The 25,956-nt window shown below is 39.5% G+C and overlaps 1 protein-coding gene and 1 pseudogene across 2 annotated transcripts; both read left to right on the top strand.

Annotated features, from left to right (window-relative positions):
* Positions 1-653: 653 nt before the first annotated feature.
* Positions 654-4,270, top strand: LOC143621492 (uncharacterized). Its single transcript, XM_077092903.1, has 4 exons — positions 654-926; positions 2,542-2,991; positions 3,681-3,996; positions 4,117-4,270. Exons 1-4 carry the CDS (start codon positions 693-695, stop codon positions 4,251-4,253), a joined length of 1,137 nt encoding a protein of 378 aa, XP_076949018.1. The 5' UTR covers positions 654-692; the 3' UTR covers positions 4,254-4,270.
* A 4,049-nt stretch (positions 4,271-8,319) lies between these two features.
* On the top strand, positions 8,320-24,643 carry LOC143621543 (EH domain-containing protein 1-like; annotated as a pseudogene). Its single transcript, XR_013151541.1, has 16 exons — positions 8,320-8,530; positions 17,547-17,626; positions 18,776-18,844; positions 18,930-18,987; positions 19,088-19,143; positions 19,251-19,287; positions 19,364-19,431; positions 20,538-20,669; positions 20,752-20,854; positions 20,936-20,985; positions 21,568-21,696; positions 21,783-22,034; positions 22,138-22,217; positions 23,061-23,187; positions 23,517-23,660; positions 24,067-24,643. The product of XR_013151541.1 is annotated as an EH domain-containing protein 1-like (transcript).
* The last annotated feature ends 1,313 nt before the right edge of the window (positions 24,644-25,956 follow it).

The raw sequence follows: 25,956 nt of genomic DNA, 5'->3' as shown, positions 1-25,956 counted from the left end.
TTTGTTTTTTTTGGTGAAATTTTTAAGAAGTTAATGGTTGGTAAATTTGTCTATATTGATTTTGTTATTTATCTATTTTCAACCCGTCTTCACATAAAGTCATTATGATATACGTTAACATTTTTGTTTAATTGTTAATTGAGTTCCATTGTTTGTTTGTTTTTTTCAGACTTTAAGGCCGGATGATTTTGTTTGAGGACGGGAATTTTGAAGATCATGTTGGTATAAGACTGTTAATATATAATATTTTCATGACTTTTGTTATAAAATTAGGTTTGTGAAATTAGTAACTGTTTATGTAAACAATGTTATTCTCTATATCTCCAATATAGAGATATATGATATCTTTTTGATTGTAAATTTTATGATATCTTATGGTTGTTTATATACACATTCTTAGTTATCTAATATCAACCGGTGTGTATATTCTAGTTACATATATAACCTGAGGGACACGTCTTAAACTTTCACCCATACAAAACTTATAAAAATCGAGGCAACATCAAATCATGAATCACAGTCAAACCGATCACACCCGATGGCCGTAGAAGACGGAAGAGTATCTGCATCTCTACTCTCCAAAAAACGAGCATACGCTCGGTCCACTTCACACGCATACGACGAGCTCCACAGTTTCCGGTCATGGCTGCGTTGACCAGTCCAACGGTTGGACTGCAACTCTCTCATGGTTCATGTTTGTTGTATTCACCTTCATCATACCCGGGTTCTCTCATTTCTACCTTGCGTGTAGTGACTGTGATAACCGGCACGCGAGGCCTTACGATACGCTTGTTCAGTTGTCGTTAAGTGGGATTGCTACGCTTTCGCAGTTTGTGAGGGTGTATGGGCTTCGGAGGTTTTTGTTCTTTGATAAGCTGTGTGATGAGAGTGAGACTGTGAGGATGGGCTATACTGCACAGCTTAATGTAAGTACTCTGTTTTAGAACTTATATCTTTTGTTCTTGATTGTGGTTTTTGACTTTTTTTTTTTATGAGTTGTGTAAATTTTGATCTGATTATGTAATTAACTAGTTTTTTTATTGGTTTTTTTAAAACAAATTAGTCCTTAGTTTGTAATGAATATGAGTTTTCTAAATTTGATTGAACAAATCTGACCAGAAATTACATCTTCTATGGAGCAATTGTGACCAGAGATGATTAGAATATCTTATATAAATATTTTTTTTATAAAATTTTGATAATGAACACCTTCTGTGCTACGAGAGAGCTTGAACTCGCCTCATTTAAGCTTGATCTCCAAACGCTGAGCTCGACTCGTGAATAGTTTTTTCAAGCTTGAGTTTGGATTGGGCTTGACCCTTTTATTATTTAGTATTTAAATTTATACATTTATAATTAATTATATATTTATATTCTGATGATAATTTTTATACATAACAAACTATATATGTCAGAAAAGTTACCACAGGGATAACTGGCTTTAGACCTTCGGAATTTGAAGCTAGAGGTGTCAGAAAAGTTACCACAGGGATAACTGGCTTGTACGCCCTGCTTGCGGTGCGCGCATATAATGTATATATGTGTGAACCCTCGGGTGGGCAAAAGTAAAATTGCACTAATTTTGACGTTATTTTACTAATCTCGTGAAAATAACGTTAAAAGTGGCGAAAGGTTAATCAGGCATCATGTGGTGGCGTTGATAGCCGAAAGACAAGGGCACATGCACCAATCAGCCGGTGTCCCGATGATTGAGTGCTATGTGCCTTATGTCCAAGGCTTGATGCAAAACTACTATCGAGCCGGGGGTCTCACCGGAAGCAGCCTCTCTATCCCTATGGGATAGAGGTAAGGCTGTCTACATCTTACCCTCCTCAGACCCTACCATAGCATTGCTATTGGTGGGATATACTGAGTACGATGATGATGATGATGAAACTATATATTGTTTAGATATTTATTTGAGGTAGCCCTTGGGAGGTTGTCAGTTCAAATCACAAGCTCACCCGGGTTTTCGTCCCACCGTGTGTTACGCTAGAGAGTTTTGCTCTTGTGGCGACACGACGACCATCAGTAGCAGCTGGCGGTATGGTTTCCCGGGGAACTTTGAAGCCGGCATGGGGCACGGTAAAGACAACATAGTCTGGCTAGAGTGGGGCAACGGGGCTCTCCAATTTGGGGAGTGCGATGGCCTAAAAAACACAACAAAGTCGGCGTTTTTTTATCAAAATATTATATCTATTAATATTATTATATAGATATATATTTAATATTTTAATTAAATTTTTTATTTTTAAATAGGCTCATTTAGGCTCGCGGGCAAGCTTGTCAATAACTGAATCTCGGGCTCAGGCTTGTTTATTAAACAAGCTTATATTTAGGCTTGAGCCCAGGTTCAAGCTCGTTTAAGCTTGGCTCGATTTAAGTTTTTAGCAAGCCTATACGGCTCGCATGCGTGATCCACTTTTTGGACCAAAACGCATCGGAGCTACACGCACTTTTCAAAAACCAAAAGATTGTTAAGTTTCATTTCCTCTGCTTCATTCTTATTTTGCTCCTGATTTTATGAATATATAATTGCAGAGATCACTTAAAATCCTGTCCATCTTCGTGATCCCGTGTTTTACAGCTGAGAGTGCATACAAGATCTGGTGGTACACTTCAGGTGCCACAACCATTCCTTTTTTGGGAAATGTTGTAGTGAGTGACTCAGTAGCATGCATCCTGGAGCTTGGCTCATGGCTCTACCGAACTGTGGTGTTTTTCCTTGTATGCGTGCTTTTTCGCCTCATTTGTTACCTCCAAATCCTCCGGTTACAAGATTTTGCTCTAGTTTTTCAAGTAGACTCTGATGTTGAGTCTGTATTGAAGGAACATCTCAGGATCAGAAGACATCTGAAAATTATAAGTCATCGTTATCGCGTTTTCATACTGTTTTCACTCATCATTGTCACAGTCAGTCAGTTCGCATCACTTCTTAATACCACCCGCCATACTGCAGACCTCAGTATATTCAAATCCGGTGAACTTGCAGTAAGTGTTTCTGTAGCTTTGATTTTTTAGTTAAAAGTGTAGATGTAGCAAAGTGTGCAGGTTGGGTAATGGGTCAATGGGTTGACCCGAAACACTTTTCTGTCCAACATGGGAATAAACAGAACACAGTTTTTTGCGAGAAGGAAAAAAAAAATAAATCATCCATTTCTTTTTTCATTCGTTAAAACTTTAAAATATAAGAAAATGGTTGAAATAAAATGTTTATTCATCTCTCCTTAAATTAACGAAAAAGTACAAAAAAAATTCACTTTATTTATAGAACCTACACATATTTAATCATGTAAAGATTTTATCACTTACACATAACGTATATATATGTGTAGATAAACATTAAAAGTTAAAAAAGCATATGAACAAATTAACTTAATTATATATATTATGTACATAATATAGGCATTTGTAGGTAAGAACTAAGAAGTAACATTTTTAACATACACGAACCATTTATAAACAATTTATGTTTGTTCCTTTATCGCAGTAATGTAGTGTTATGTGATGAATGTCGCATTGTATTGAAAACATTATACTATTGTAATAATTAACCGTTACTCTCAAAGATAACCGTTTTTACACAGTAAAGACAGAATGTTGCTCAATTAGACGCAGGCATATATAAACCAGTCTAGACTACCTTACAACATGGTTATTCTGTTTTTTTTGTATTGTAGTTGGTTTCTGTAAGCCTGCTGGCGGGCCTAATGATACTGCTGAGGAGTGCAACCAGGATTACACACAAGGCACAAGGCGTGACATGTCTGGCCGCCAAGTGGCATGTATGTGCAACAATTGATGTCTTTGAGTCACCTGAAGCTGATACTGAGACTCCACCTGTTGCTGCTGTTGTTGACGTCCCAGTGTTTCCATGTGAAGCATCGTCTTCTGACTATGATGATGTTGGCAGTGAAGAAGATGAGTTGGACAATACTAGACTCATACCCGCTTATGCTTATAGCACAATCTCTTTTCAGAAAAGACAAGCCTTAGGTAAGTTTCTTAACAAGTTATTCTTTAGCTAAAAAGCAACAAGTTCAATGGTAAAAAAATAAATAAATAAAAAGTAGCTTAAAATAAATGATAATGACTTTGTTTTGAAATTTTTTGTAGTGACGTATTTTGAGAATAATAGAGCTGGGATAACGGTGTTCGGGTTTATGTTGGATAGAACTTCTCTACACACCATAGTGACAATAGAGTTGTCATTGGTCTTGTGGTTGCTTGGAAAAACAATTGGTATCTCTTGATAAAACAACTTTAAGACCGAGTTCGTTAGCATAGCTGTTGGAAATAGAATGCAAACGTTTGGTTACTCATGGATCAGTTAACATCAACGGCTGCATGTACCATGAAGAACAAGGTGAACAATGTATGTAAAAGCGCATCAAGAGGGTTGAAAAGAAGTCTAAAAGGAGTAGCAACGACGACGGGGTTAGTTAATACACAGGTCTGTTGATTATTATTTGTCGTGTATGTTGATTGCTGGTTCATTCTTTTCTCTGCTTCGTGTTGTTTGTTCATAGATTAAACTATTTATACATAATGATTAGGTAGATTCCAATCGAGTGGCATATGCCTGAAAATGAACACATGTTTCGCAAATTCAAGTTGTTATCGTGTTAAGCAGCTTTAATATATAATGGCATTATTGATGAAAAAAGTTGAATAGTTATGTGGTATCCGCATAGGGGTTTTATCGTCAGGTTGGCGGGTTGAAATTGATGAACCTGATTACAACTCATATATTTGATTGTCAAAACAACCTCCTAAAGATTAGGTGATATTTACTTCAGATTTTCTAATGGGTCGATGTGTTTAATCTTTGAACAATTTGAACACTATCAACTTAGGTTGACGAGTTAAAACATGTCAACCAAAACCCAACCTATTTTATTAAAACAGATTAGCCAGATAAACAAAACCTGACCAAAGGAATGAATTGTAACCCTTGACTTTTGTTTTTACACAAATGGCCATCGACTATGACGTAGCATAGGGTCAACCAAGCCTTGTGCTGGCATGATTGTTTTATTTTTATTTTTTCAAGAGGGCATTTCTTTATGTACGAGTATTGAATTTAAGATTTTTGAATTTCTAGTAGATTGTCCTGAAATTTTTTATGGTGAATCGTTACTCTATACTATATAAAGGATCGCTGTTTTGATTCTTATGTTTTGTAATAGTGACATGTTAACTGTAAAAAGCTAAGAACAAAATAGTTAAGTAGCATAATGAGAAAAATAAATGTATATGATATTGAATTATACAGACAAATAATCTTGGGTGATGTGTTGGTATCTATTTGCATGTCAATTTAGACTTAATAGTCGAACTATTTGCATGTCAATTTAGACTTAATAGTCGAACAATTTGATTCATAGGGTTAAAAGTATAATTATTCACCTTGTTGACTCAAAAGTCAATAACTAGACTTGAGGGGCCTTTCATGGACAAACCAAACACTGTGTATAAATATGGTCATCCAAACATAAAGCCACATAGTAGTATGGTACGATAGTGGTGATAGCACTTTAGAATCATCACCAAGTTGAAATTTATATCTTTAATCATTAGGTGCTAGACTGCTAGGTTAACCATCCGTTGTGTTTGGAGTCTTTAATCCTTGTGTTGAGAGGGAGGGTTAGGACTGCAGTTAGAAGTGATTTTAACGATTTTAGTTATAAAGATCGAGCTTCTTACAAGTGAGATCAATTAAATCCCATCACTTAAATAAAACGATCAGTTAAATCTCATCATTTAAGTAAAACATATTTGAAGTGTGTTTAGATGCTAAATCAATAAAAATTGAACAAGTAGTTAATAAACTATGCACTTGTCACAGCCCACAAGATACATAATAGGGATTGTTTGACTTCTTAGAGCATCAGCAACGGGCTCAAAACCCAAGGTCCGATCTGACGTGTCAGTGACGCACTTTAACTCCATGGACTAACATCCGTTGTGGGAGTAAAGTCCGGTGCCGAACTAGTCCGGGATGAAGGTGGGTCCCCTCTGACGCCTATTTTAAATTAAGAAAAGAAAAGAAAAACAATAGAAACAAACAATTACTTGTAATAGATTTTCATTGGAAAATGAGTTGATGCCATAATTTTTGTCACGGTGTGTTTTTGTGTACTAGTGCAGAAACACAATAGTTCCTTCGATATATTAACAGTGTGTGGTTGAAGAAGAATGATTGCAACAATATGAGGTGCTAGGGTTATAACTTATAAGTTTATAACACCAACTTATTGTTTGAGTTTTGGGCTGGATTTTAAGATAACTCACTAGTTTATGTTATAATTTTAGTCCATATGCTTTTTATTTTTTATTTCAGATTTCTATCTGTTTTTAAAAACTATATTCTAATTATATTTAAGTGTGTAAATAAATATTAAAATTAAATTTGTTATAAAAGTTATTTGATTAAACATAAATCTTATTGTAGGAGTAGGTAATGATGTAACAGTTTGTGGAGATTTGGTGTTGTGGAAAAAAGTGAAAGTTTTTTTAGAAAAATTTGGAATCTGATGTTTGTTGTTGTAGATGCCCTTAGAAAGTTGACACTCGCACACGAATCAAGAGGTAGAAACCTCAAAGTTCAAATGATCCAAGTGAGTTCATACTTTAACTTCAATGTCATGAAGAGATTGAATGACATTGACTATTTGACACGTTAGTGCTTCAAAGAAACATATTGTGTCGTATGTGATTGAATATGCCATTGAAGTAGTTTGATTACTTTTGTACTAAATTTTGGTTTGTATGAATACTTTACAAAGTATCATGAGATATAATTAAACCTCAAGTTTAATGTCAAAGAATGTCCCTAAATTAAGGGGATATGTATAACATGAGTCCAAATCAAACAGTTCAAGACCGGAATGTAATGTGCAATGGTCCGGATCAAGCGTCATGATGAGAAATAATTAGGTATATCGGGATAAAAAAGAGTTAAAAAGACTAATCTGTCGTAACAAACTAGGGATCACCAATAACAAACTAACCAGTAAAAAACACTCATATACCATAATCTGATATTGACATGAAACAAATCTTATCACCACCCTCTTGATATATACATTGCCAATGAGTCTAGAAATAAGGTCACCATAGATTTTCCTAAAATTATAATTTTGTCAAAGCTACTAAGTTTGTTGATTCTCATTCCATTTTATAACCAAAGATAATCTCACACATTTTAACAAAGTTTGATAGTATATAATATTTAGCCAATAAAAATCATGATATCAAGACATATTCATTTTAATAAACCAACATTTATATAGTTATAAACTTATATGTATTATTTTGAACGTCCAACAAAAATACTTTTCATTTTTTTCATTAATACATACACCAAATTGTTCAAAAAGACAACACCAAGACAAAAGGAAAAAAAAGGAAACTAACATACTATCAAACAATCCAATGAACTAAAGATATTACAAACAAAAGCTACACAAAAACTTTCAAAAAAGTTCGCCTTTTCTCTTATTCTTGATTAAAAAAAAAGCCCAAGATTTTTATTTCTTCCACCAAGCTTGAATCTTAAATTGGTGTCCCAAAGTACACCAACGCATTAGAACTTGGAACACTATAATATTATTTATAAAAGGAGAATTGTATAATAATTATTTAAAAATATTATATTTGATAGAAAATATTATAAATAAGTAAATTTGGTTTTGATTTTAATCAGGTAAAATGTAAATATTATTACCAAGGTAAATCGGAAAGTGGAAAACAAACCATACGCATATACGATACCGACCTAAATTTTAGTTCAAAATCCAAAATCATTAACCGTACGTAATGACAATATTATATTCAACAATCAACATAAACATAGCTTAAACTAAGTAATAAGGATCCCATTGAAGTTAAGTTAGGGGGTGTTCGGATTCCTTATTTCCATCAACTTATAACTTAAAAACTTTTTGAAAAGTTAATAATGTGTAAAAGGTGTTTGACAAACCATAAGGACTTATGGTTTTTTACTTATGGCCAAGGCAAACTAAGAGAGTTTTGAAAAGTTATGATTCTCTAACTTATTAACTTAAAGGGTATAATATTCCCAAACACTCCTTAAAAAATAACTTATTAACATAAGCTAATCCAAACACTTGCACCCAAACTTCTTCCCAAAATGTCATAAGTATATAATTCATTTTCACATAAAGTCATTCTAGAACTGAAAAAAGGAATCCCAAACACACATCCCAAACACACCATTGATATCACTCAAAGCCAAAGGTTTGGCGCTCACACCACCACCAAAGCAAAACAATAATAAAGTAAAATATCTTCTTAACACTCAAGTTTTAAACAAAACCTCTCTCACCGTCGGCGAGATCTAGGATATTATTAGGGATTTGTGTTTATACATATTTAAATCAGTAATCCACTAATCTGCATGCTATCATCGATTCAAGTTCAATGGAGATTGATTCAGCAGCGATTAGTCGGTGCTCTGTAGACCACCTGAAGATCTACAACGAGTGGTTTACTGTAGCCGATTCAGGTCTCGTTAATTCGTTCTTCATCCTGTTACTTAGCTTTTGTGTTGATTTGGTTTTTATAGTTTTATTACAGATGGTGATGGGCGTCTTACTGGTGCTGATGCTACTAGGTCCCAGCAGAGCCCAGTTGGACCCGCAAGACTCACCTTGAAAAAGGACGTCTGCGCAGTTGAACCCGCAAGACTCCTTAACGGACGTCTGCGCGGTTGAACCCGCAAGACTTAACTTAAAAGGGACGTCTGCGCAGAGACCAACTGGATCCGCAGGACCCACCATGCTCAGAGACGTGACGTCCTTACGCGCAGTACGCAAGCTGTTCCCGCAGGAAAAGCCTCCCAATGGTGAAGTACTCTGCCTGTTCCCGCAGCTGCGGATACAAGCCATCAGGGAAGGCTACCTGCGCAGCAAAGCTACACGCACAAGGCACTTAGCTCTCATAATAATTCAGTAATGTCACCTGAAGAAGGAATGAGCAAAGCCGGGAACTCTCCCGCACAAAGCCGGGAGAACTCCCGCCCAAATGAGCCAGTCCGTACGATACTGGAGGATCTTTTGTACTGTACCTGACGATGTATGGACAAAAGATCTGACCAAGGATACGACAGCTCACTGACAACAGTATGACGAGCAGCACGCTCTTGTACTGTATCACTATTAGCCGCTGCCTACTCACCAACCTGTCGGAGGACGTGCATAGCCTGCAGTTGGTGGAACAGGAATAGTACACAGCCGGCCTGGTCACTATCAGCCGCTGCCTACGCACCAACTACCAGCATGGCATGTGCGTAGCCCACAGTTGGCAGAACAGGAACACTATTCAGCCGGCTGTACCTTCTTGGAAACCTACCTTCGGCTATAAATACTCCAACACCTTGGAATGGTATATCATCTTATCCCATCTTATCTTATATCATATACCTGATATCTGCTCTAGTCATTCTCTTAATATACACTTATATTCAAGAGCAATCTAGTCTGATTCTCACGCCGGAGGGTGGTCACAAGGAGGTACCCCCCCTTCTCAGTGACGAGCTCACGGTGTCTGTTTTGCAGGTTATCAGAAGAACCATCTTTGCCGGATCTAACCCCTCGTGGGAAACATCTATTTAACCCCCAGATTACCCGTAATCTGCCCGGGGTCGATTAGTGTTTCTTCATTGGCGTCATCCGTGCATAAAAGCTAGAACTTATTCTTTTTTCAGTTTTTTTTCAAACTTCTGGAAAGATGGTTAAAGAAACCCCGGTAACCACAACCCCAGCTACTGGGGGGAATACCGGCGACTACACAGTTTTTACGAACACTACCCCGGTTACCCAAGCCGGGGCAAGTGCAGTAAATTTTACGAACACTACCCCAGTTACCCGAGTTGGGGCAAGTGCAGTAAATAATCGCTCACTGGGATTCACCGATACCCAGTTAGAGAGACAGCGAACGAGGCTCCCCCGCCAAACACTCGATGAAGTTAAAGCGTGGGCGGAAGCACGTCAAAAAGAATTCCAAGCTGAGTTGGATGAACGCTTACGTTCACTCCAACAGGCTGATGAATTCGTAGAGTACTCGGACGATGATTCGGAGGAATCCGATAGTGACGCAAACCCTCGTCATAGGGCGAAAGGAAAGCGTAAGGAAACAGACTCCCAACCGAGAAGGCATTTTGGAGAAACCTTCAAACCAAAAAACGCGGGTGGAAACCCACGTGACTTCTCCAAAACATTTACACCAACTGCTGCAAAGGCGGGAACGTCCAAATTTGCAAGGGACATTGCGGAAGCAATCGCCCCGAAAAGTGCCAAACAGATGTCCAACATCGGCACTTACGATGGTATATCTGATCCAGACGATCATTTGAACAGGTTCATTGCGGGGGCAACCGTCAGTAGTTGGACGGAACCTACGTGGTGTTACATGTTCCAAATGACGCTTGTTGGGGCAGCTAGAGCGTGGTTCGATCGTCTACCGGTCCACCACATTTACGATTGGGCAGACTTCCAGCAGAAGTTTAGCCAACACTTCAGCCAACAAAGTATACCGAAGAGCAATGGACAATCCTCAATTGCATTCGAGAGGAAGATGAATCTTTGCCAGACTTCATCACTCGCTTCAACTCAAAGAAGCTAAGTCTGGGTAATATTAGCGAAGATCTTGTTCGCGCTGCTTTCATCCAGGGCGCGAATGACCCAGAGCTCATCCGCACCTTAACGGGTAAAGATGGCATGCCATCCACATGGGATGCCATCATGACAGTAGCAAAACGCTTTGCGGAAATGGAGAAGCAACTGGGTAGAGATCTCCCCCAGAGCACAAACCTCTACACCCAGAAAACAAGAGAAGACAACGTCCTTACCGCCCGACTAAACAAAAGGCGGAAGCTAGGCATTTGGCAGTCAAGGGTAAACTTTGACACCTCATCCGGCTTGCAACATCGGTTAGGCGGAAGGGATAACGTACAGTCGAACCAGAACTCCAGATGGACGCCACTCACCAAAAGCGTCACCGAGATATTCGCCACTGAGGAGCTCCCATGGCCAAAGGCTCCAATAATCCGACATCGTCACAATGCTGATTGGAGCAAATACTGTGACTTTCACAGGACAAAAGGCCACAACACTGAAGAATGCACAGACGTGAAGGACATCGTCGAAGCATTTGTCAGAGATGGGACGCTCGCGCACCTCGTGGCGTAACGAACGCTGAGCAGGCTGATGCGTGTAGAACCCCAGTTGGGGAAAACACGAATAAAATTGCAGCTTCAATGTTGGAGACTACATACTGCGTAAACAACGAGATCCCGAACTAAGTGCATATCGGCTCGATGGCACTCCCATCCAAACAACATGGAAGGGAGCTCAATTACACAGTTTGCATGTAGATCAATTCCAAACTTGTAAAGAAAAGGCCCAGAGCCACTTCTAATGGAAATGATTCTCCTTAAAACATTGATGCTGATAATCTTACATTTATACTTATAAACTTTCCACACTGATATGCCGGTCTTCACCGCATACATAAGTGGGGAAGTCGTTGCTTGTGGAAGGCGGCAAAACCCGCATAAACACAAAAAACGGCAGACCTTCACGCAGGTCAGTCATAGGTAAAGTTTGATCCCACTAAATGAAAGTGACGGTCCTACCCGCACAATCATGATAGAGGAAACTGAACACTAACCTATTGACAACCACGCGTCGAACGGTTAACCTATTCAAAATACTTAGAAAATTCCTAACGGAAGGATGAGGAAAACCTCCACGCATGTCAGATATAGGTGAAGTTTAGCCATCCTACCAAGTGCAAGTGACGGTTTTACCCGCACAATCACGAAGGAGGAAGCAAAACTTCAACCTATTATCTACCACGTTCAAAGGTTAACTTATTCTAAACCCTTAGAAAATTTCTAACGAAAAGATGAGGAAAACCTCCACGCAGGTCAGATATAGGTAAAGTTTAGCCATCCTACTAAGTGCAAGTGACGGTCTTACCCGCACAATCACGAAGGAGGAAGCAAAACTTCAACCTATTATCTACCACGTTCAAAGGTTAACATATTCTAAACACTTGGAAAGTTGCTAATTTAAACTAAAGAATGCATGAGCAAGTCATCCAGTGAAAAAAGATTTATATTTCATAATAATTCAAGTATTACAAGAATGACCGGGTAACTACCCGCCTACAAGAATAAAAATCTATACAATGTAAATCTAGCCTAACAGTGGGAAGGGATCTTAAGGTTCAAGCTTCAGGACCACTCCCCCCAAACCCACTTGTACCCGCACCATCAGTTGGCTGTGGCGGTTCAAGGAAGGTCTTTAAAATGGCTAGCCCATCATCAGCAGCAGCAACTTCGTTCACCTTCTCCACCACCGGATGCGGGAAGGCGACATACTGGTTCACTGCTTGGTCATATAAAGCTTCAGTATCCACATCAAATAAAGGGAAGTTGGAAGGCGGGATGCCTTTCTCAACGAACCCTAGACCAAGCAGGAAGCCGGCCTTTTCCCATCCTCATGAGAAGCGTTGAGGGCTGCGCTCATGGCATCGTCGTATGATGTGTCCGTGAAGACTCGATGCACAACCTACAAGAAAAAATACAAGTATCAAAACCTTTTCTATGTACAAAGAAAAGCGTAAAGATATTATGAAATTAAACATACCTGAGACAACGCTTCTCGAAGAAGCCATTCCTTGGCAACCAGAGCCTCCTGGAGGGCGGCTTGAGCTTCGTTACGAGCGCGTTCGGCTTCACTTTTGTTAAGGTTGGCGAGCAACACTTCCTTAGCAGCAGCCTCTTCAACGCCCTTTAGCTTCCGCTCAGTATGGTCTAGCACGCCCCTCTGGTCCAAGATCTCTTGGAGCTTCTTGGCGTCTTCCATAGCCAAGGCATCATGAGCCTGCTGGAGCCTCTCTAGCTTGGCTTTAAGCTCCTCGTTCTCAATGCGTAGAGGCTCAGCAACAGCTTCAGCCTTGGTGGCCCTCTCAGTTGCGTTCCGTGCAGTTTCCTTAGCCAGCCGAAGCTGTTCGTTAACAGTTTGGGCAGCCTTGGAACGGGCCTCGAGCCGGGCCTGAACTTCAACCTCGAGGGCCTTGAAGGCCTTCTCATTTTCCGCAGCCACTGCGGTAAGCCTCTTGTTCTCCTCCCGGACAGCCCGCGCCTGAGCTACTTCTTGAATACGAGTTGCTTTTAACTTGTCGTTTTTACGAAAAAGCAGCTCGACGCGCGGCTGCATTCGGGCCAGGAGAATCCGAAGCTTATTGGTTAGCCTACCCTCCTGGTAGCTAGCCATTGCTTCCCCCAACGCACCACTGGGAGCTGCGTGACGAGCCCACTCCACGCACTCCACAGGCGTGCAAAGGGTTGTTCCTCGGCGGATGTTCCATCGTGGAACATACACTTCATTGAAATCCGACACTGCAAAAAACAAAAAGCAGTTAGGAAAAGATGATATAAAAAAAAGGCCAAAAGAACCCTACGCACCTGTAGGGTCGACAACAGGCCGATAGCCGCCAAACCCATCACCTGAACCCAAGGGAAATCCATCCAAGAGGTCAGGCAGATGGGAAGGAGGCAGAGGTTGGCGAGAAGCCCCAAGCATACCTGACGGATCGGCCGTAGTTGCCGACGACGGAGGAGGCATAGTGGAGGCCGCCGTGGTAGAAACCAACGGAGGTGAACTCACAACCGTGGTCGCCGCTGCGGAGGTGCCCGCAGAAATAGTCACCGCCGGCTCAGTGAAAGATTCAGTAAATATGGCACTGACAGCCGGCGGAGAGGTTATCACAGTTGGAACAGTTGGCTCAACTGGGTGAGCAACTGAACCAACTGAAGCAGGCGCAGTCGCCTGGGTCATCGCCTCAGGTAGGTTGACCAAGCCTACCGTCATGGGTCCGGAGGTGCTCCTCCCCGCTCTACCCTGGAATGCGGTAGCATCCACGCCTGCACGAAGACGATATATAATAAGTATAATGGCGAAAAGATATGAAGTTAAAAGTAAAGGAAGTTTGTACTTACGGGTTTTCTTGAGCCTAAAGGTGCGAACAGGCGGGGACGAACCCGATGGAGCCGGCCTCTTCACGCCGCTCACCGTCGTCCTGGGGGGCTCGGAGATGACAGTCTCAGCCTCCGGAGCAGTGGTCTTATCACCACCAGGGTTCCCCGCCACCTCCTCGCTTTCGGTCTCTGAATCAGACCGATTCACCGGATCGGCAGTAGAGGTAACCTTCGCCTTCCCCTTCCCGCCGGCAGCCGCAGCCTTCTTTTTCCGCACCAACGGAGGACCATCTGCGGATTCCTCATCAGAAGATGACAAGATTAGAGGAATTCCAGCAGAGGTTTCAGCATTGAGAGGTCGAGGGTTGAATAACTCCTTACCTGGCCGCGTGGCGCTCAGAATAGGGTGGCCTAGCGGGTAGACCTCCACAAACCGATCCCTCGTTTGCTCCAAGATGGGCAACTCGTTCTCATCGAGAGCACGAGTACCCATCCGAGCGGGACCATCAGCCTCCCGCGGCTGCAGGAGCGACTGCAAGTCATTCCCCTCTGAAATAAAAAAATAAACAGTTAGAAGAAAAACCTATATCAACAAAGAAGACAGAGCATACCATAAGGGACAGAGTTCAAACCGTATTCAAGGACGATGGGAACCTGTGACGCCTCCTTCCACACCCGGCTCATCCCAAGCATCACCATCCCAGACTCCGCAAAGCGGTACACCGGAGTCTGGATCCGGGAGATCTTGGCGAACCACTCCGCCTCCTGGTGGTTAAGGGCGTGAAGGGCGGGGAGTGCTCTCCCATTCTTAAAGGTCATCGCAAGGGGGACGACGCGAGCGGAAATATAGAAAAATTCCCGCTTCCACGCCCGAAGACTGCGCTCGGTAGCGCAGATCTTCAACCCCTTGATCCGATTGACCAAGGTGTACCACCCCTGGATACACCTCCAGGAGTAGAAGGTCATCAACCGATCTACGTGGGGCTCCACGCCCAGAATGAGGCACACCCACTCAAAGTGGCGGATCTTGGCGATCGCCATCAGGTGTACCTCCGTCAGATGCACACCGTGCCTCTCCAAGACACGGTATACAAACTTCGTCAATGGGAACCTGAGATTCCCATAAACGAAGAATGCAGCATACACCCCTATTTTGCCCTTGGGGGCATCGTACACCGTCTGGTGTGGTTCCGGAAACTCAGGCTCGAACGGCTCGAGCATGAACTTCCGGACGATGTACTGAAAAAGCTCGGCAGGAAGAGCGCACTGGCACTCGCCAGCAGTGCTCTTGTCATCCTTATCGGAAGTGGACGACGGATTCTCGACGAACACGTCAGACTCCTCGGCAAAAGAAGACATTCTGGAAGGAAGAAAGGCAACGATTTCAAAGAATATTCGCCCGAAATCGTTTAGAAGGAGAAGATAGAAGTGAGTGTGGATTACAAAGGACCCTCTCCCCCTTTATATACTCATCGCAATTAATGCGATGAATTTAATGCGGAAGAGAGAGAAATCGCAGGTGCAATGAAACTATGACACGTGGCAAAGAGCAAGCTGGCAACAGCTGTTGAAAGGACGCGTGCCATTAATTTCGCGGCCACGCGCCCGAAAAATCGCGCCCACGCGCCTGAAAAAGCGCCTGGAATGACCATATACTGTCACGTCGCCATAACTTCCTGCACATCCTGACACTGTCAGAAGAAACCGTCGGACGACGTTTCAACAGTTTGGACTGTTCTTATCCTTTCACCAACTCTTCGAATTTCAAAAAGATTCAAAAGTAAGCGGGAAAATACCCCTTACATTGGCAACCAAGAAACTTAAGACAGGTGCGAGTACAGTGTTAAGGCAAAACCCTTCACATACTTAGCACCTGCAGGGAATTGAAGCCAAGAATACCTCGGCAACCAAGTAACCATAAGACGGGTGCGAGTACAGTGTCAAGGCAAAACCCTTCACATACTTAGCACCCGCAGGGAATTGAAGCCAGGAATACCTTGGAAGTAACTATAAGACGAGTGCGGGTACAGTGTCAAGGCGAAACCCTTCACATACCTAGCACTCCGCAGGGAATTGAAACCAAGAAGGATCTTCTGGGCAGTGCTTGCGGAAACGTGAATAACATCCCCGCATAGCGGGAATGTTGAGAACTAGATTGTTTGAACCTCCAAGATGGAATTGGTTGTTTAAACATAATTGATCACTATGTTCAAAACTACCAAAACCTCATGGAGAATCTACACAAGTGGAACTCAACGCTCCTGACTTGCGAGGAGGTTACAGACCTACCCGCATCACACTCAAAGATCAAGCAGAAAAGTCGGGAATTTCTGCACGTGACATTAGGACTTCCGCGGGAAGAATCCCCATGGAAAACCTTAAAACTAAAACCTTTTCAAAACCCCTTGTTTAAGTCCAAAAGTTCACCTCACTTATTAACAATTCATGAGAAGAACATTGGACTGGGGGGACTTGAAGAGGTAGGTCCCAGCAGAGCCCAGTTGGACCCGCAAAACTCACCTTGAAAAGGGACGTCTGCGCAGTTGAACCCGCAAGACTCCTTAACGGACGTCTGCGCGGTTGAACTCGCAAGACTTAACTTAAAAGGGACGTCTGCGCAGAGACCAACTGGATCCGCAGGACCCACCATGCTCAGAGACTTGACGTCCTTACGCGCAGTACGCAAGCTGTTCCCGCAGGAAAAGCCTCCCAATGGTGAAGTACTCTGCCTGTTCCCGCAGCTGCGGATACAAGCCATCAGGGAAGGCTACCTGCGCAGCAAAGCTACACGCACAAGGCACTTAGCTCTCATAATAATTCAGTAATGTCACCTGAAGAAGGAATGAGCAAAGCCGGGAACTCTCCCGCACAAAGCCGGGAGAACTCCCGCCCAAATGAGCCAGTCCGTACGATACTGGAGGATCTTTTGTACTGTACCTGACGAGGTATGGACAAAAGATCTGACCAAGGATACGACAGCTCACTGACAACAGTATGACGAGCAGCACGCTCTTGTACTGTATCACTATTAGCCGCTGCCTACTCACCAACCTGTCGGAGGACGTGCATAGCCTGCAGTTGGTGGAACATGAATAGTACACAGCCGGCCTGGTCACTATCAGCCGCTGCCTACCCACCAACTACCAGCATGGCATGTGCGTAGCCCACAGTTGGCAGAACAGGAACACTATTCAGCCGGCTGTACCTTCTTGGAAACCTACCTTCGGCTATAAATACTCCAACACCTTGGAATGGTATATCATCTTATCTTATCTTATCTTATATCATATACCTGATATCTGCTCTAGTCATTCTCTTAATATACACTTATATTCAAGAGCAATCTAGTCTGATTCTCACGCCGGAGGGTGGTCACAAGGAGGTACCCCCCCCCCTTCTCAGTGACGAGCTCACGGTGTCTGTTTTGCAGGTTATCAGAAGAACCATATTTGCCGGATCTAACCCCTCGTGGGAAACATCTATTTAACCCCCAGATTACCCGTAATCTGCCCGGGGTCGATTAGTGTTTCTTCAGATGGTGATGGGCGTCTTACTGGTGCTGATGCTACTAATTTCTTCGTCATGTCTAATTTATCTCGCCAGGATCTCAAGCAGGTGTGTGATTGTGCCCTAATTTTGTTTTTTGTGTTGAAAGGAACTGTTATTTGTTGATGATTCTAGCTTGTGTAGTGCTTGTGATTTGTATGTGATTGATTAGTGTTAACTGTTAAGTTGTGTGTGCTGCCGTGAAACATTGCATAGGCTTTTGTGTTTTCGGTTATTGACTCGTTTTTCTACTAAAGTTAGCTGCTATTTAACAAGTGCACACTCGTTTATTTGTGTTAAAACAACTGCAGGCAAGTTTGGGTTTTTGTCGATAGGATTACCTTTGGATCCTCTTGATGAATGTTATTTCTCTGCTAACCCTGCACTTTCTATTATGACACTAAGGGCTTATGCCTAAATCCTTGATACCAGATAGGATTAACCTTTTAACGAAGTGAAATTAGATGACACCATATTGTAGCAAATAATTAGCGTCACACTGACATCTTCTTTGAACATAATAGAAAAATGTTCACCTATGGGAACTTGGGAAGACCTTGTTATCTTTTTCGCAACATGTGATTTTTTTATTGAAGGCTTAAGTTGCTTTTTTTATATGTAACGAATAGCAGCTGTTCATGTGTTCAATATTAGAAGGATAAACACCCATCTAATTTACCTAACATCAGAAGCAATGCCAGTAAGAAAGTAGTACAGAGTCGTAGATTGTGCAACCTTTTAACAACCAACACCATTGGAATGTGATTCAGTATATTTAGAATTCACATAAGAACATGTCACAAGTGATCCATAATGGTTCTTGGTATGTTCTCCGGTGTTGTGTCCATGGGGATTCGTTAATTTGACAACCTATTTAAGTGGTAGATGAATCACGAGCACTATAGATAAATTTACAATTTATTGAAAGTTGAAATCAAGGATCTTTGATAGACTTGACAAAGCAGTAATGGCCTACCTAAAATTCTAAAGCTATTCTAATTTCTAACTGTAAGTCTGTAACTACATGATAAAAATATTAGTTATAAAAGGTGGATTGACTATCTCAAAATTTAGAATTTGCAAAGTATTTCACTGTTTTATGACATTCTTTTCTTCTTTTAAGCGTATGCTACTACTTTCTCATAGTTGGCCAATTGTTTTTCTACTTTTGAATCCTTACTTATTTATCTTTTCCACCTCTTCCTTCGAATACATAAGGTGTGGGCAATTGCGGACTCTAAACGACAAGGCTTTCTTGGCATTAAAGAGTTTATTACTGCAATGCAGGTAATTTGTTGCTTTTGGCATTATCTTTTTTTATTACACCTATCATTTCTATACACATGACCTTTGGTGTGTTTGGTAATTGCAGCTGATTTCTATGGCACAAGCAGGACATGTAATAAGTAATGACCTCTTAAATTCTGAAGGTAGGCAGTGCAGTCACATTTTTTTTCTCATTACAATACAATTTTAATGTGTAATATTCACATTTGGTTGGTTTTCTTAATGCTGAATTTTACAAAGCAGTTGATTTTGAAAATCTGAAACCACCGGTGATGAACGGTCTGGATGTCTTACTAGCGGTATGTATGCCTTTCTCTCATTTAATAAAATAGAGCAGTAGGGTCACTATGAGCCTAGAAACTAAATATTTTCATTGGAATTCTAACTTGCTTATCAATATATGTAGAGGAAAAGGCGTCCAAAAAGTGAATCTGAATCAAATGGTAATGATTTTTACTGCTATAGTTATTATTAAAATTTGTCTCTACTTTTTGATCTTCATGTTCAACATTGATTTAGGTAATTCACAGCTGTCACCACCCTCAGCATCATCTAGTTGGTTTACTTCAGCAAAATCTGCAAAGAAGGTATGTGTTATGTCCTATTTAATTTTATTTTTCTCACTATGTAGAATAAGGTTTAAAAATGTGGAAATCAGATTAACACATGCTTATAAAAGAAATACCTGTCTTCAACACATAGAAAACATATATGATGCTTTTTTAAAGGGCATCTTATCCTGGTCCTGGATGCAACAGAGTCTTCTAATATAACATGTATCATGCAAAATAGAGCTAGCCTTACATATTTCAATACTTGAGATATATCATTAGCCGTTAATTAGAGGTGGCAATGTGAGTGGGTTGGGTTGGATTCGGGTGGTGGGTTAGAATGGGTATGGGTCAGGATGGATTATTAAAATAGAGGGTTAGGATGGGTATGGGTCAAGATGGGTAAAGTTAACCCATCTTCTTGACCCAAGTGAAGGTTAAAATACAAAGGGTTTCAAAAACCCCTCAAAAAAATATTCAAAAAAATTATCAAAAAATTAATAACTCAAAATATAAATAAAAAACGCAAAATGTAAAATAACTAAAATGTTTCCCCCGTCATCCTCGTTCATTAAAAAAACTGGTTTTGTACTGGTTCAGGTTCGATTTTTTCGGTTTTTTTCGGTTCGGTTTTCCTTTTTTTCATTTCGGCCGGTTTCGGTATTTTTTCGGTTTCAATGATTTTGGTTTTGATTTCTCGGTTTCTATTTGGTTGCGTGGGTTTTGGTTAAAATAAAAATTGATGGAGCTTGTTTAAGTCCATTCTAACCCATAAAAACCCATTATAACCCATAAATAAAAGTGACTAGCATTTCCCCAACCCATCTTGACCTCCTTGGAAAATTCTTTTGATCCATCCTAACCCATTCCAATTTTAAAAATTATCCATACTGACCCAAAACAACCCATTTGGGTTTGTTTTGCCACCCCTACCGTTAATGATACAAGCTATCTTCACATTATCATACACTTAATATATTTTGTAGCTGCTTCTAAAATTAGCCATTACTATTATTGATTATTATCATGTTTTATTTTAATTTCTATTTCTTAAAAACTAATTAGCATTAGCGGATAATAGCCATGTTACGGTTGTTTTTTAAACTTTATGTCCTCATTCCATACCGGTTATGCTTGCTTAGGTTCCCTTAACTGCTGTTACATCAATCATTGATGGCCTGAAGAAGCTGTACATTCAGAAGCTGAAACCTTTAGAAGTCACATATCAGTTTAATGATTTGTTTCCCCCTTATTGGTAAGTTGTTTTAATCTTTGTGTTTCGTATACAGTTTCCTCATTTGAATTATGACCACCTATGGTTTGTTTCCATGCTAATGAATCTTGTTATGTTTCTAGACAAACAGTGATTTTGATGCCAAACCAATGGTGATGCTTTTAGGTCAATACTCAACAGGAAAAACAACGTTCATTAAACATTTGCTTAGAAGTAGTTATCCAGGCAAGTTTCTAATCTTCACTCATTCCATTCTTTCTGCCTCACTATAATCACATGTTTAATTATTATCTATGTTTATAACAGGAGCTCATATTGGACCTGAGCCTACCACAGATAGATTTGTTGTTGTTATGGTATGCCTTGAATGTCCCTTTTACTTTCTTGGTATGATTACATTGCTTGTATTCATCTGTGGATGTGTTGGATTGTAGATATTTTGTTTTTTGAGTATCTTATAATAAATGCTATGGGATATGATACACATCAAATGTAATATGAAAGAAAGCAATAAGTAGTAAGCTTCTCTTCGAGAAAAAACAAAATTTAACTGCACATTAGGTTTGAAAAACAAAAAAAGACTCGACCATGTTTTAGTACGTCCCATCTTCAACCAAAATTCTCATGATAATACTCAATTAATAAAAAGTAATGTTGTGATCTATGGCTTTTACTAAAGCTAAACAGTTGAGACCTTTTTTTGGTTGAAAATATTTTTGATTGGTAAATGCAAATCTCAAACTTCAGTTATTGCACAATGATTACTTCGTTTTAAATCTCAATTATCAGAAGTATTGTTTATTCAACTTTTTTCTTTATAATTTGTTATTCTTGTCATCTGTACAACAATCCTTTGATGGCAGACAAACTTATGGCCAGTTTTTTGCATCACAACAGTAGAGACTAAAACTACAATTTTTATATATTGTTTTCTACAGAATGGACCTGATGAAAGAAGTATTCCAGGAAATACTGTTGCTGTTCAAGCAGACATGCCTTATAGCAGTCTAACTAACTTTGGAACAGCATTTTTGTCAAAATTCGAGTGCTCTCAAATGCCACATCCTGTTAGTTATCTTGCAAAAACTTATTTGTGTTTGATATAGTCATTATTTCTTCATGCTAAACCATATTCTGTTTTTTTTAATGAAAGCTGCTCGAGCATATTACATTTGTGGACACCCCTGGAGTATTATCAGGAGAAAAACAAAGAACGCAAAGAAGCTATGACTTCACAGGTGTCACATCCTGGTTTGCTGCCAAGTGTGACATGATCTTGCTTCTCTTTGATCCTCATAAACTTGACATTAGTGATGAATTTAAACGTGTTATAGCTTCCCTAAGAGGAAACGATGACAAGATACGTGTGGTCTTGAACAAGGCTGATCAAGTTGACACCCAACAAGTATGAAATGATTTTTGATATTAACTATAACACTTTCCTTAAATTGGCCTGATGTTTTGCTGATTATAATTGGGGTTTTTTTTGTTTTGTTTTTATGTTGTAGCTGATGAGGGTGTATGGAGCCCTAATGTGGTCACTTGGTAAAGTCTTAAACACTCCCGAGGTTATGCGTGTTTACATCGGGTATGTTCGTCTAATAATGTCAACATTGATTCACAATTCTTCAATTTGATAAGTGTCATAGTATCTTAAATATTCATTGCAATCTTGTCATCATCATCATCATCATCATCATCATCATCATCATCATCATCGTACTCAGTATATCCCACCAATAGCAAAGCTATGGTAGGGTCTGAGGAGGGTAAGATGTAGACAGTCTTACCTCTACCCCATAAAGATAGAGAGGCTGCTTCCGGTGAGACCCCCGGCTCGATAGTAGTTTTGCATCAAGCCTTGGACATAAGGCACATAGCACTCAATCATCGGGACCGGCTGATCGGTGCATGTACCCTTGTCTTTCGGCTATCAACGCCACTACATGATGCCTGATTAACCGTCCGTCACTTTTAACGTTATTTTCACGATATTAGTAAAATAACGTCAAAATTAGTGCAATTTCACTTTTGCCCACCCGAGGGTTCACACATATATACATCATATGTGCACACCGCAAGCAGGGCTACTTGTCATGATATTATCTGGTTTGCTTTTCATTTACACACATCGATCTACAAAATTCAACCGGGCACTGATTATCACATAGGGTAAAACATAGGGTGTTGAAGTTTAAACTTAGCATTATAGTGTATATAAAATCACATGTAATGTGTAACACATCTTTTATTTGTATATAAAGAATTTGCCATATATGTTTCATTTTCATGTTTTGTACCACAAACGTTCAGCAGACTTAACAATAAAATTTCTTTTCACTTAATATTTTATATGTCCAATTTTAGATTTTTGGAATACAACATGATTGCGTAGTTTGAAACTTATGGCATATTTATTTTATATCGACAGTTCTTTTAATGACAAACCCATAAATTCGGTCACTGCTGGGCCAATTGGGACAGAGCTGTTTGAGAAAGAACAGGAAGATCTTCTTAGTGACTTAAAGGACATACCTAAGAAGGCTTGTGACCGCAGAGTGAGTTTTATTTTTATTGCATTTTTCTTATTTTCATTTTGAAGGTCCCATCTCTTCTTTCTTCATGAAGATGGGCCCCAATATTAAAATGTGGGGATACACAAATCAATACTAGTTTGCAAGCTCATACTTAAATTCTAAAAAGGTATTGGTTATTCCCCCTTAGTCTAAAAGTATTAAAATTATAAATTACTATCGATCCATTTGACACGTTAAAGATTAAAAAAGCAAATCGACCCATAACGGCTGAAAGTACCTTCTCTAAGCACAAGGGGTTCTAATGATATGCAATTATATATTGTTTGTTTATAATTCAATCTTATTTACAGATCAATGAATTTGTGAAACGAGCAAGAGCAGCCAAGATTCATGCTTACATCATCAGCCATCTGAAGAAAGAGATGCCGGCTATGATGGGTAAGGCTAAAGCTCAACAGAAGCTCATCGATAACCTGCAAGACGTTTTTGCAAAGGTTCGTCTCTATCTTTATACATACAAATGTTTTTTTAGAACCAATCTCGTGTTGAGAATTGCAAACCGCTTTAACCCTTGTACCTTTTGTTATGTAAATTGACTAGAATGCATGTGGATTTCAATATGTTTTGAGATTTATTTTAAGAAAACATGGTATTAATATAATGCATGTATATACATTACATGCCCATTGTTATACTTTTAAAAAAGAAAAATTAGGAAAGCAGATAAAATCAAAGAAAGAGTGTTTAATGGCTTTTATTTTATCTAATTTTCTAATTAGGACTGCTTTTTTCATGGAAACTTTATGTAAATATGTTTATGTAGTTTGCCATAGGACACTGGTTGCGAAATAAACACACCCGTATATATATGCTTGTGTGTTTAATGGCTTTTACAAACAGGTCCAAAGGGAGCACCACTTGCCAGCGGGAGACTTTCCATTTGTTGAAAGCTTCAGGGAGAGATTGAGCGGTTACAACCTGGACAAATTTGAGAAACTGAAGCCGAAATTGATCCAAACAGTGGATGATATGCTCGGTTATGACATTCCCGACCTTTTGAAGAACTTCAGTAATCCGTATGACTAAAACGGTTTGTCAATCGTGTTCCTTGTAATGTGCTGTGTGTATGATGGCTGTAGGAAAACATTGTTTGCTGATACGAGTTATGAACATAATGTTATATTAGCTGTTAAAAGTATCTTGACAGCTAATTCTTATAATAGATTTAAAGCCGTAAATTTGAATTTTGAAGTTACGAGGTTTGCTATCTCGATGAGCAATCAAAAAAAAAATGAAGATGACTTGATATCTCCCACCAATTTGCTTAATGTAAGAGGTTTGTTGTTAAAAATGATGTCGTTTTGAGCCTTTCATAACATCCAAAAAGTAGCTGCCAACACCGCTTGTGCCGCCTCACCTTTTCTTTTTCCCAGCCTCTGTATTGTTGCACTTTCTAGCATCCGGTTTATAGAGGATAGATCCAGCATGACTGGTACCTTGATCCATTGCATCACCACAGTCCAAATCAACTCTGTGCACTCATAATTTAACGTTAAATGTTCAGAGGTCTCTTCTACTCTGCCACAAAAAAAAATCCAAAATTTATATCTGAAAACCGAAAGTGCCTCCCTCATTGCTATCCGGTCCAACAACAAATGCCGAATGAAACAATTTATCTTTAGCGGTAACGTTATCTTTTTCATCTCCAAATCCAAGTTATATTGTCATCTAATCCAAGTTAAATTTCACATGTACCCGAATTTTATAATACCATGTTTATCATTTTAAACTACTTAGACTTAAATTACGACAAATAAAATGTTTCACTGAATAAGTATAATATAATGAACGGTTTTGTAATTCAATTACTTGTTTGTTACAGATAATTGCTTTTGTCAGGAATATTGGTGTTTTGAATAGGGCTGTAAACGAACCGATCGAACACGAACAAGGTCTTGTTCATGTTCGTTTGTTAAGAAAATATTGTGTTCACGAACGGTTCACGAACACTTACCGAACGAGATTTTATGTTCGTGTTCGTTCATTAAGAAAATTAATGTGTTCATGAACGGCTCACGAACACAAACGAACACAAATAAAATCGATAGAGGATGAGAATAAGACCGATGTATTCATCAATGTGAATATTGAAAGCCTGTAAATGAATCGAATGAACACGAACAATGGCATATTCCTGTTCGTTCATTTAACTTTATAGCTAATCGAACAAATATTTATGTTCATGTGCGTTTATTTAAAAATGGACATTTGTGTTCGTTTATGTTCGTTTGTTTAAAATCTAAACAAAACATAACTAAACAGAGATAAACGAACATAAATAAATATATATGAACCAATGTGAATGAACACAAACAAACATAAACAGACTTAAATCTAAAAACACATAAATGAACACAAATTATCAAATATAAAACCTTTAAGACATATCCAGATAATATTTAATTATTTTCTATTAATAAATAAACGAATGTTCATGAACATATATGAACGAACGGAACATTTGTTCATGTTCGTTCATTTAACTAAATGAACACAAATTTTGTGTTCATGTTCGTTCGTTTATTAAATAAACGAACATAAACGAACTTCCGCCGAACGGTTCATGAACAGTTCACCGAACGTTCGGTTCATTTACAGGCCTAGTTTTGAAACTTTTTAGTATGTGATTCAACAAATTATTACCTAGGGTATGTTTGGCAAGGAGCTTTTAGGAGCTTTAAGCTACAAACTTTTAAGAAAAAGCTCATATTTATTGAAAAGTTTTGTTTG

The sequence above is a fragment of the Bidens hawaiensis genome, unplaced genomic scaffold (assembly GCF_021521415.1).
Source record: "Bidens hawaiensis isolate Kalapana, Puna unplaced genomic scaffold, B.hawaiensis_p1.1 tig00002866_1, whole genome shotgun sequence".
In the NCBI taxonomy this organism is placed as follows: Eukaryota; Viridiplantae; Streptophyta; class Magnoliopsida; order Asterales; family Asteraceae; genus Bidens; species Bidens hawaiensis.
Note: the sequence above shows the minus strand (reverse complement) of the source record. Positions and strands in the feature narration are given on the sequence as shown.

Bases quoted from the DNA above. Each gene is read 5' to 3' on its own strand.
- LOC143621492 (XM_077092903.1), top strand. From the start codon at position 693: ATGTTTGTTGTATTCACCTTCATCATACCCGGGTTCTCTCATTTCTAC. The intron at 927-2,541 runs GTAAGTACTCTG...ATATAATTGCAG, and splicing joins GCTATACTGCACAGCTTAAT to AGATCACTTAAAATCCTGTC. The intron at 3,997-4,116 runs GTAAGTTTCTTA...AATTTTTTGTAG, and splicing joins TCAGAAAAGACAAGCCTTAG to TGACGTATTTTGAGAATAAT.